Below are 12,780 nucleotides of genomic sequence, written 5' to 3'. Positions count from 1 at the left end.
TATTTTGACCTCCTTGTTCCTGTATGAAATACCCTTATTTATGAGATGGGCCATGTAGAAATCCTTCTGTACAAAAGAGGCAACGTCATGGTCAAATGTCAGGTTGCTATCAACCTGTGTGCTTAAGTCCTTCACAACAGATTACATGATTAATACATTGTTATTAATGTGATAATTAGTGGGGATGACATTTTCTGCAAAGAGGATAATGATGCATTTCTTGCATTCAGTTTGAGGCCATGCTTCTGCCACCAGTCATTGGTTTGGGTAAGGCCCTCTTGGAGGATGTTCACATCACTAGGGAAATTTGAGACGGCACCCAGCTTGCATTCATCTACAAATCTGGTCAGCCAGAGACCACTGGTTTTGGCTTGCACCTCATTAAAGTATATCCCAGTCAGTATTGGCCCCAAGACCGATCCTTGGGGTACAGCACTCGTTACCAGTCTACTACCAAAGGTGGCTTTCCCTTCTTTGACTGAGTGTGTTCTATCAGTGAGCCAGTTAGCTACCCATCTGGTAACGTACAGGTTGATGCCTAGCTGGGAGAGTTCATCTATTATGCCCGAATGAGGAGTAGTGTCAAAGGCTTTGGCGAGGTCAAGGTAGTTGCTGTGCACTGTCTTCCCCTCGTCCATGTCTTTGGTGACAGTTTCAAAGAAGTTAACCAAGTGTAACAAGCATGATCTCCCTTTGACAAAACCAAACTGTGTGGGGTCAAGCTTTTGGAAGTTGCCAACGTCCTTGTTTATAAGGTCCATGATGATGTGTTCCATGGCCTTGCAGATCAGGCTAGTTAGGCTGATGGGCCTACAATTGCCTGGGATAGTGGAAGCTCCACCTTTGTGTAGAGGGATGACAGTGGCTGTCCTCCATTCAGCTGGGATGAAGTTGGTGCTCAGACTTTGGTTGAATAGGGTGTCTAATGGAGATGAGAGCTCATGCCTGAGTTCATGCAGGATGCAGCCAGGGATGTTATCGGGTCCCATGGAGACTGTATTTTTTGCCTTTGAGAGGGCAGGTGCTGGAGATATCCTGGTTTACTGATGGGAGGCAGGAGGTGAAGTTTTCACTGAGCCTGTCTGCCAGCAGTTTGGCTATATCTGTGGCGTTTGTGTGTTATGCGCAATGTCTTTATATGCGTTTTTTTCCAAAATGTTCTGGATCTTGTCTCACATTATGTTTGTCCAGTTTTATTAGTTTGATCTTCAAAGTTATAGCTATAGTTTGCTCTCACTTAATTTCTTTTTATCTTTATCTGTCATAGTGCTTGAATTCCACTTCTGCATTTTGCCAAACTGTTTGACATTCCTTCAGAAAGTGGTATAATACTTTATTCTATTTTCCATTTTCTGTTTCTGTCTTGTACCGTGGAGGTCAGGTTGCAACTGAAAAGAGTCTGCCAGGCAATCCACTTTCTCAGTTACCAAACTGAAATTAATAGGTAAACAGACAAGCACAAAGCTGAATAATGGGTATAAATTAAATGATTTCATACAGATTAAGTTTAAGTCAGGGCACCTTAGAGAGGACAGTACAAATCTATTTTTTTTTTTTTACTTTTTTATTAAAATGCACTGTTAAATGCTTGCTTACAGGTACCATGTAATCTGTGTTCATTATAACCAAAACCAAAACAAACCGGACACTAAATGGACAGAAACATTTTGTGTCTGCTGTTGTCTTTTTAAATTGACAAATTGATCAAATGTGATGTCATAAGACTTTTAGTATTTAAATGTTAATTGAATTAGGTTCAGGTTTTATTTCTGATGAAGTCTCTTAGGAGATGAAAGCGCTAAAATGGTTCATTAAATCAAATGGTTTATTAAGTTTGGCTACTTTATACAGTTTTTGTACTCCGTTTCTGTCCATTTAGTGTCCGGTTTGTTTTGGTTTTGGTTATAGTGTTTCAATTTTAATCTGTGTTCATTGTTGCTACTCTTACAGGGCATAAAACACAATGGGTGGGTATTCAGAAATTAAAAATAGCACCGTGTAATGCTAAGCTTTGCAGTAAGTGGTATCATGCAGGCATATCTCACAAGAAATCTGGACAAAACCATAAATAATAGAGGGACAAAGGCACAAAAATAGGGACATTTTTTAAATATTACTTTTACAAACTTAAGTTGATAAAATAACAGGTTTTGCATTAGCATGGTTCTCCTGCAGGGTATAAAGTCTGAAATGCAAGTGTCTTGTCATTATTTTCTAACTAGTCATCAGTGATGTGCCAGAAAAGCACAATTTTGTGAAACAGACCAAAAATAAGAGGAAAAAATCTCTATGGTTGAGAGGTGTGCATGCTGGGATTACCCAGTTCAGAGATATCTGTAGAATAATCATGAGCATGAATTTGTGTGGTCATTAATATATACTTTCATAAGCACCATAGTAGTGGGTGAACATGTTAATTATAAAATGTATACCTATGTGAATAAATTGCCTATGTGCGTGCATACACATAGGCATATGCATGCACATTACTCAGGCAAAAAAGCATAAAGATTGCAAAATATGCATGCATGTACACATATGTATGTATGTGTGCTGAATTAAATATTGAGATACAAATGTAAATATGCAGGTACAAACTGAGTGACTAATCATGTTTTACATTTGTCATTACTATTTGAGATGATTTAGGTGGTGATAATGATAATTGCCACTGAGTTTGTTCGATGTTTTGTGTTTTGAACAAATTCATTGATGATTATTCATTGTATACACACACACACACACACACACACACACACACACACAAAGTTAAAGACAACACACACACACATAAAATTAAAGACAACACACACACACATGCATATAAAGTTAGACACACACACACACGCACATGCATATATATATATATATATATATATATATATATATATATATATATATATATATGTATGTGTGTGTGTGTGTGTGTATATATATATATATATGTATGTATATATATTCAGAACACATTATTGATTACATTTAGAGATAGTTACACAAATGAGGGTGTGGATAACAGAGTGGAAGACAAGGACAGTACAGTAATGTGATGCAGGCTAGTCAGCACCCAGATGTACTAAAAGTATAATTCCACCTTGTAAGATAACAGCAGAACTGTTTGTATTGTTGGGAAAGTGATTTGACAGAAAACTATGCATACAGTGTATGAATGTTGTACTACCTGGCATAATATTATTATACTCCATAATAAGTCATTATGGCTACATTATCCTTTAGTGTTTGACCCTCAGCATTATGCCAGACATTTGCATAGACCTAAAATATGACATCAACACACTGACCATACCTTGTGTGTACTGTTGCGGACATTTGACAAGGTGATGGCAGTCCTATCCTCGGACTGAGACAACATGTCCTTGTTTTCATTTGATGCATTCAGGTATGGGGTGTAGCACTTTTCAGCTTATCAGTGCATAGCAATGAGAGCAATCACCAGAGGTGACATATTGAGTGGGAATACTGTTCTGTCACTGGTATGATATCTGCAGTCTGGCTGTCTAGACAATACATTTTGTGTGAGCAGAATATTTCTCATTCAGGGCTGGGGCGTGTTTGTATTGTTTGGGTATTCCAGAAGTGTACAGGCAGGCCTTATGTAAATGTTATTGCTCATTCATGTCCTGCTAAGTCTTCCAGGATGACAATACTGCATCTGTGATGTTTTTAAGTTTTGTCACTTCTCTGAACTAAACACTGTGTTATGTGATTGTATCATGTAGCCGATGTGCAGACGTGATTATAATAGGTCTATGAACTATGATCTGCATTATCAGATATATATCATATCTGAAATATATAGACATTCAAGAATGCCTAGAATTTCAAGTGTCAGTAACAAATGAAGAGGCTGTTATTTTCAAACCACATGAATATAAACGTAGATTGTGTTATATACATGCATACATACATACACAGAAAAGTAGCTATTATAACCTGTCAAAATATAGGCTTATCAATGGGTTAAGATTTTGGTTGCAGCACTTAATTTTTACTGCCTTAGTAAAAGTACCCCTGTAATTACCTACTATAATATACTCGGAATGGTACTGAAAAGTATATGGGAAATATATAGACTGCATTTGCTTCAGCTTTCAAATGCTAATCAGTGTAAACTGACTGTACTTCAGCCAAAGATTCAAGAATAGGGTTACCACCTGTCCCACTTTGCGAGGAACAGTCCCTCTTTGGGCAGTTGTGTCCTGCAAAATAATTGAAAAAAATGACAAATGTCTTGAGATTGTAGGACAAAAATATTTCCTGTATTTTCTTTATTAGTTGCATAAAACAGTTATTTTGTATCTGAAACACGTAATTGTTATAAGAAACAGAATAAGCAACTCAAATGCTACAAGAATGAGTTTTTATTTTGGCAAAAAAGTGAAGTTCTTTTATTTGTACTTGCCGTGGATATGTTTTGCCATGCAAAATCTGACGTTTCTACAAAAAATCTCCCACTTTGGGTATTTGAAAAGGTGGCAACTCTATTCAGGAAAGATGTGAAAGTTGAAAACATTTTACCACAACGAATGATAGAAAAAAGAAAAGAAATCCAGTAGGATGGAATCCCTATTAGCCAAATAGTTATGGTGTGATTTCTGAAGGACAACATACAGCATCAGCTAATGAGAAAATGCTTTTAGAGCAGTGATTATATTCAGTTCCAAAGCTGCATGACATTTTTAGAGAAAAGATGCAAAATATTTTATTATTTTAGAATATTTTGACATTTGTTAGTCAACATGTTTCTTTGCAAGGCACAACTGTCCAAAGCATTGCTGTGCTGTAAAATGAGGGAAAATATATATGATTATAAAAGTGCACCTACATTATCACACACACACACACACACACACACTAACAAGCAACACTAATAACAGTCTGTATGAAAAAAATAATTGCTAGTGGGGGGAAAAGATTTGTAGCAACAAGCATGAAAAATACTATTGCCTAGGCTTGAACAGTTTTGCAAAAACAAGTACATAGTAAAGTAGCTATCACTTCATTGCTAAAGAGGCTACAGGTCTATGTGTGACAAGATAGCATCTCTAGCTGAGTAAAATTCAGTTATTCAGCTAATCTAATTGCTCATGAGTGGGGGAAGGAAAACACAAAAGGACAAACTGGCTGCAATATGTTCTAAGCACTTCCTCCAAGAACCCCCAGTGAGAGTTTGTGTAATCTGACCTGCAGTATGCTGAAAAGGCTCTTTGATTCTTGCCTCTAGCTGAACATGTGACTTACAGAGTACTAAAATGTAAACAAACTCCTCTAGCCAAAAATCTGAGCTAGTGCCCCCTTAAAGCAAAATGTTTAGGCAATACCGTGAGCTCAACAAAAACATAATCAAACAAAAGAGACCTCCAAGGCAAAAACACAAGCGAATTCCACTGCCCACCACACCACACCACACACAGTCCACACACCTGTGTCTCACAGCCACTGAGGCCTAAACATAAACCCAACATATTAGTCATAGGAGACTACATTGTGAGATGCACAGATGTGCCCCTCACTTTGCTGGATCAGGAGAAAGTCACGGTTAGTTGTTTCCAGAATCCACCATACACTCAAGTTTCTCAAGAACTGGGTACTGTTATGACTCTTGTCATAGTCCAGGTTGGCATTAATGAACTGAGACTTACCTCCCTGGACTGTATGAAGAGATGTGTCCCAGGCAGGTATGTTCCTAGCCTGAAGCAGCATTCTGCCATCACCCAGAATGATGCCTCATTACAAACAGAAAATGATTGACTTTAACAATTGGCTTAGTTTCTGTTTTCAATCCAAGGAGATACAGTACCTGACAGCCTGGGAGACATGATTGACAGACCACAATGCTTTGCCAGAGATGGCCAGCAGCTGTCTCCCTTGGACGTCTGGTAAAGGCTCTTGACTCCCCCATAGTGCCTTTTTTAGGGAAAGCTATGAGGTCAAAACTACCAACATGAAAATTTAATCAAAATGCAAATTAAAGGTAATGCTGCTAAAGGCTAGAAGTCTAAACATGAAACTTCACTCATTGCAAGCATTCTTATCCCTGGAAGGTGCTGACATTTGTGCAGTCACATAAACCGGGTTCAAACGTGCGGAGACCACCCTAGCCATACCAGGTTACTCATCTTATCTTACATTCAGACCCCAAACTGTGGGGAGCAAAGCAAAAGGAGATGGAGTTGCAATATATATTAAAGACATAACACTTCCAGGCTGGTCAAACAGTATTATGCACCAGGAGACACTCCAGGTGCAGTTAACCATTGACAAGACCCCTATTCAAGTGATAGTTAGCTATAGGCCCCCAACTTTGACTCAAGATGCCCACTCTACCTATCTGGACCTCTTCGAATCTATCAGGATTCAACCCTTGCCCTGATCCTGGACAGCTTTAATTATCCAACCATAGAGTGGAAGAACTACTCATGCCAAAACACATATGCCTAGAGATTCCTTGATTTCATCATTGCAAATGCCTTGGACCAGCTGTTCAACACCCCCACAAGAGGTGATAATATCTTGGACTTTGTATTAACCAACATGAGTAACCACTGGAGCTTCTCTACAGTGTGATCCTCCCTGGTAAGATCCGACCACAAAGTGGTCACGTTCAGTCACCCTCTCCCCTGATCCCCCCGGCTAAGGCCAAAGAATAAAACTTCACTAAAGCTGAATACAACCTCCTGAGGGAAGGTATAAACAGTTTCACAGCCCCCTCCCTCTCCATATGAACTGGCACATATATCCAAACCTACACGAAAGTACTATACAAGCATTTGTATAGCTGCATGGACTCAGGAATACCTGACAGGACAAAATCATCCTCCTCAAGGTAGAGTAAACCTGTCTGGTGGACATCTTGAATAAATACATTCTATAATAATAGGAAAAAAATTGCTGTCCAGGACCAAGAACGAGCAGGTGGCTAACTGGAAGCAATATCTCCCTAGCCTGAACAAGTAAATAAGAGCAGTAGTGAAATCCTACAAACAAACTTAGAGTCCAAACTATCCACATCTTCTAAAGACAGTCATAAGGCCTTCTTCACATATATCCGCAGTCTCAAAAGAAGCACTCAGATCTGCTCAGAACTGGTGGTCAAGGACACCACATACACAAAACTGTAGATATAGCCAGCCTGCTGGCAGACAGTTTCAGTGAAAACTTCACCCCTCTGTCCCCCCCATCAGTACGTCAGGACATCCCCAGCACCTGAGTACCTGCCCCCCCTCCCCTTATCAATAGGGAGCAAGTTATTACTTCAGTCAAAGGCAACAAATGCAGTGTCCATGGGACCCAGTAACATCCCAGGCTGCATCCTAGATGAACTCAGGCAGGAACTTGCAGCACCTTTTGGCACCCTGTTCAACCATAGCCTAAGCAGTGGCTTCATCCCAGTCGGGTGGAGGACAACCACTGTCATCCCTTTGAACAAAGGTGGAGTGTCCACCAATCCAATAAATTATAGACCCATCAGCCTTACTAGCCTGATCTGCAAGGCCATAGAAAGGGTAATCATGGACCCCATTAACAAGGACATCAGCAGCCTCTAAACACTCAATCCCACACAGTTTGGTTTTGTCAAGGGGAGGTCATGCCCGTTAAACAGTTACCAAAGCCACAGATGAGGGAAATATGGTGCACACCGCTTACCTTGACCTGGCCAAAGCCTTCAATACTATTCCTCACTTGGGCATAATATATAAACACGGTCAACTAGGCATCAATCCGTATGTTACCAGATGGGTAGCAAACTGGCTCACTGATGGAATCCACCTAGTCAAAATAGGGGAAGCCACCTCAAGCAGTAGACATAAAGAGTGGTGTACGCCATGGATCGGTCTTGGGGCCTCTATTATTTGAGATGTGCTTTTCTGAGGTGCAGGCCAAAACCAGTGGGCTGTGTCCGACAAAGTTTGCAAATGACTGCAAGCTGGGCACTGTCATCAATTCTCCTAGTGATGTGGACATCCTCCAATAGGGTCTCGCCCAAACAAATGACAGAAACTTGGCCTCAGACTGAATGCCAAAAAATGCATCATCCCCTTTGGGGAGAGTGGTGTCCCCAGAAATTTTCACATTAGTAACAAGGTCCTAAGCATGCAATCAGTCGTGAGGGACTTGGCTACCCAGGTTGATCGCATACTGATGTTTGACCACCATATTGCCTTCGTTGTACAGAAAGCTTTCTACATGGCCCACCTCATTAGTAAGGATATCTCATCCAGAGACAAGGAGGTCATAACATCCCTGTATTCTTCCCTTATAAGACCCAAGATGGCAGTGTATAGTGGGACTATGACTTTCTGGGCATAGACACCTCCACAGAAGATGTTACTCTAATCAACATGTGGATTGGTGTTAAGCCATCTTAGAAATCTTTGTGTGCTGCATGACCTTAACCAATGTCTTCTACAAGACATACCACTGATGAGATGGCCACAACCATAAGCTCACAGGAAATTACTAGGTGAAAGACAGTAGAGCCTTTTTAAGCCTAGCCATTAATTTCCTAAATTTCCCAATCATCAATGCTCACAGGCTAGAATGCCAGTACCGTAGGGCATCTACAAGTTGCCTCATCCATAAGGGCTGCAGGTGACAAGTCAGGGATGAATGCGTTTTCACATTCATTGGTCCAAAATGCAATTGAATAGACTTGGGGAAGAGCTGATTTCATGTAAAATAGGAGTCTGTTCCAGAGAAGAGGTAATTATTGAGACACATCTGTCCCTCCAGCATGTTTTGATTGTCACAGATGAGGTTTAGATCCGTATGGGGTAATTCATTGCCATTTGCTTTATGAAATTGTAGCCGATCCATCAGGGCTGGACTGGTGAATTTCTTCTAGGTTAGGCATAGATCACCCTTCAGTAGTCTGTAGGAGACTGAGGAGAGGCACACAGAACATATTTCGACCCTATATTTATCTATACTAGTGAAAACAATTTGGAACAAATAGTACAACACAGTGCAAAAATCAGACTAGGGCTCACATTATCTTTGATAATACTGATAAGCCTGTGCTTTTTCTTTTCTTGACAGTGGTTTATACTTTCTATAATTAACACTTGATGCCCTTCTAATAAAATCAAACTCATTCATAAAATAAATCCTCTTTCCTGGCAGTTATCAGTGGCAGCTGTGATACAATAGATGATATACCTAAGACGATGAACTGAGATAGTGTCTTCAAGTGACTGACATGAATTTCTGTCCTTTTGGTAGTTTAAAAAGAAGTCTAACTGGCAAGTTAACATTGTGATTGTAATGTGTGATAAATGCCTTTAGGGTACTGCTTTGAAACAAGATGTAAATAACAGTTAAATTGTATGCTTTTTCTACACTTTGTTTGCTAACAGGTTAGAGATGAGGACAAGGATCCTGTGTACTTGTATTTTGAAAGTATGATGACCTGTGCTAGAGTCCGTGTCTATGAACGTAAACAGGAGGATGTGCAGCCTGTCCTCTGTACCTGTAATTCCATCTACTGCTGTCGAAAGGTAAGAGACTGAAGAGCATGTGTTTGCACAGATACACACATTGGGCAAATGTGCGTGTGTGTGTTATCTTTATTTTTCTAATTCTATGTCTGTCTCTCTCGTGTGTGTGTCTGTTTGTTTACAGAGAGAGAGATATCTGGGCAAAGTATATATAGGCCTAGGAGAAATGATCAAACTGAGACATTTGTTGAATTGGGAATCATTGACTGATTAATTCCTGTTACTGTGAAATTTTGTGTTTTAGAAATGAAAGTAGATATAATTTAATCTGTGGAGCTTTCCCTTAGCATTGTGTTTTTATAATAGTGTTTTTTATATTTCGATCTTCTTGGATTTGAACATATTAGTTCGCTCTTGTGAACTTCAAGTGTGTGGACATTCAATGTTATAAAAGGGGAACCATGTATGTTGGAGTCCTGCATTTAGTTTAAATTGTTCGTCAATGTCTGTTTAATCAACAATATTTGGTTGATTAAACAGATGGCAGACAGGTATGTAATATCAACAATCATAGATTAGGGGAATATTCCCTTTCCCTGGGGATTGTGTGAACTCAGAGTTAGTATATATAATTAGCTAGGGGGGGGGCTTGGCTCCCTGCTTAAATCAGTGTTATGTGTTTAAATTTTTGTTGGAAGAATTGCACGCACCAAGGTTTTTTCCTCAGTGCATCTGTGGTAGCACGTCTACGTTAGGTTTGTCGATTATTTCTGAGGTCGACATATGGGATAATGGACTTGAGCATGTGTGTGTATAAATATGTATACATGCACTTAGTTATAGATATGCGCGCACAATTCTCCTTTCATTTATCAAAGTTACACTTTACTGAAGGTGAATTTATTGAGACCACTATATCGAAAATCCATTACTCCCAATCCACTTTACCAACACTTATTATTGAAAACTGTGCTAGTTAACTGTCGTAGCATTAGAAGTATAAATGCAACACTGTAAAAGTAGCCGACTCCAAATCCAGCTCCAGATAAGTGACAAGTCGAGTACCTCAGGGTTCAGTCCTGGGACCACTCTTGTTTGGCATCTACTTGTCTGAAGTACAGGCCAACACTAAGGGACTCTGGCTAACAAAGTTCGCAGATGACTGCAAACTGGGAGCCATTATTGAATTCCCAAATGATGTGGATACTCTACAAAAGGGCCTTACAGAAACAGATGCTTGGTGCCAGAGCCATGGGCTCAAGCTCAATGCCAAGAAATGTATAGTTATCCCCTTTGGGAAAAAACATGTATCCGTGAATTACCATATAGGTGGCAGTACACTAAACACTAAAAGTGTGATAAGAGACTTAGGGACACAGGTGGACAGTGGTCTCACCTTCGATAACCCCATCGCCACAACAGTCAGGAAATCCTTCTATGATGCACACCTCATCACTAAGGGCTTTTCATCCAGAAAAAAGGAAGTCATTGTCCCACTGTACTCATCCCTCATTAGACCCATTATAGAATACAACGCTTCATTTGGTATGTACCTCTCAAGACATCTGCAACAACTGGAAAGGCCGCAGAAATACCTCACTAAAAGAATCACAGGCCTAAAGCAGATGCCCTATGCTGACCGCCTTAAAAAAACTCCAGCTATACTCTGTCACATATCGTCTACTCAGAGGCGATCTCTGCTTAACATACAAGGCCATGTCAAACCCAGAGCTGTTGGACATGCTGCACTTAAAGAAATCCCAATCCCTCAGAGCCACACGCTCCAGGGATCTAAACCTTATCACAATAAACAAAACATGCTGGAGGGATAGGTTCCTGACCCAGAGACTCCCCAGACTCTGGAATAGATTGCCCATACATGTCAAGCAGAGTGCCTCTCTGGCCCTCTTCAAAAGGAACCTTGACGATTGGATGGGAGAAAGGAAATTCACCCCAGGGATCATGTCAGTTGCCCTGCTAGACAGGGGTCCAGGGAAGTAAATAGTGTGGGAAGAAATAGCCAGGGAATTGTTATGGCTAGGCTTGTATAGGCCCTAGGGCTGATGGCCTAGTACCAACCTATGAACCAATGTAATTTTGAACTCAGTCGTACACCGTACCCACTTTCAGCATTGTGAATATGATGTGCTACTCCACTTGGCATTATTGTGAATGTTTATAGAACAGAAGAATCTCAAAGGTGAAGAGACATAATTAGTAATGGAAGGTTACATTTAACATTTGGAGAAATGTACAAAAAGTCAAAAATGCTGGGCTTGTAAGTATAAATGTACACAGAAATGTAAAGGAAGAGCTATAACAGCATGTAGATTGCAGTGCAATGAGGATCAGGAAATGTACTCTTTTTCCTCACTGTATTGTGATCTTGGAGTTGGTATATATAATTTGCAGGGGTTCTGAGGGGTGCAGGGGAGCTTGACCCCTGCGAAAACATTAGAGAATGTATATTGTTCTGTGTGTGTGTGCGTGTGTTTTTTTTCCCCTCTGTTTTATGGTTTGGGGTAGTGAATGTTAGGAGTAATGGACTTTTCGGCATAGTGGTGTCATTGTTTTGTAATTCGATGAAGTGTAAATTCCATAAATGAAAGTAGACTCGCATGCACACATATGTATGCACATACATATAGGCATATTAACCAATGTCAGATGGGGCACTAGGTTAACATCTGTTGGCTGACACCATTTGGTCGTCAGAAACAGATGGTTGACATGTGCGTAAGCTCAAAAATCCCTATGTAGGGAATAGTCTCTTTCCTTGAGGACTGTGCAGTATCTGAGTTCTTATATATAATTGGCAGGGGGTGTGAAGGTACAGCCCCCCACATGGGGCATACCACCATTCAAAAACACTTGCTTTTGGTTTCACCTGCTCTCGGGTTTATCTTCAGGGAATGTGTCAACATTCTGATCCAGTGTGTCTTTTCTGTCAGGCTTCATCCTGTGGGTTATTGAATCTGACTCTGATCTGATGCTGGCTTTTTTAAAGAGACTTAGATTACACAACTCTTGTACCTATAAGACACTGCCCCCCTTCCACCCCATTTGCCACCTTGAAAGGGACTACAGTGCGCTTGATAAACTCTGTCGATATATCCTTTTTCGTAGAAGGCTAGGCCTGTAATTTTCCTTTCAATTTTCCTCTACCCTTTACTTGTTAGGTGTGATGATCAGTCTAGGGATAGTTAGTTGTTTGCAGTTGATAGCAGGTATTTTCTTGTGCTGTTTTGGATTCTTTTTTTATTCTTAATGATGTTTCCTCCTTTTTGTGTGCATCAGAAAAATGAAAAAAAAAAAATTTGGT

General features: G+C 40.1%; 1 protein-coding gene across 1 annotated transcript in view; it reads left to right on the top strand.

Annotated features, from left to right (window-relative positions):
* MGA (MAX dimerization protein MGA) overlaps window positions 1-12,780 on the top strand; it is a 2,673,741-nt gene that overhangs the window by 1,182,144 nt on the left and 1,478,817 nt on the right. Inside the window, exon 10 of the mRNA XM_044060555.1 lies at window positions 9,378-9,518. Coding sequence (XP_043916490.1) covers window positions 9,378-9,518 — 141 coding nt within the window. The remainder of the gene's footprint in view (window positions 1-9,377; window positions 9,519-12,780) is intronic.

This window comes from Protopterus annectens, chromosome 2.part0 (assembly GCF_019279795.1).
Source record: "Protopterus annectens isolate FY-2018-M chromosome 2.part0, PAN1.0, whole genome shotgun sequence".
In the NCBI taxonomy this organism is placed as follows: Eukaryota; Metazoa; Chordata; order Ceratodontiformes; family Protopteridae; genus Protopterus; species Protopterus annectens.
This window is presented reverse-complemented; position numbering and strand designations above follow the sequence as displayed.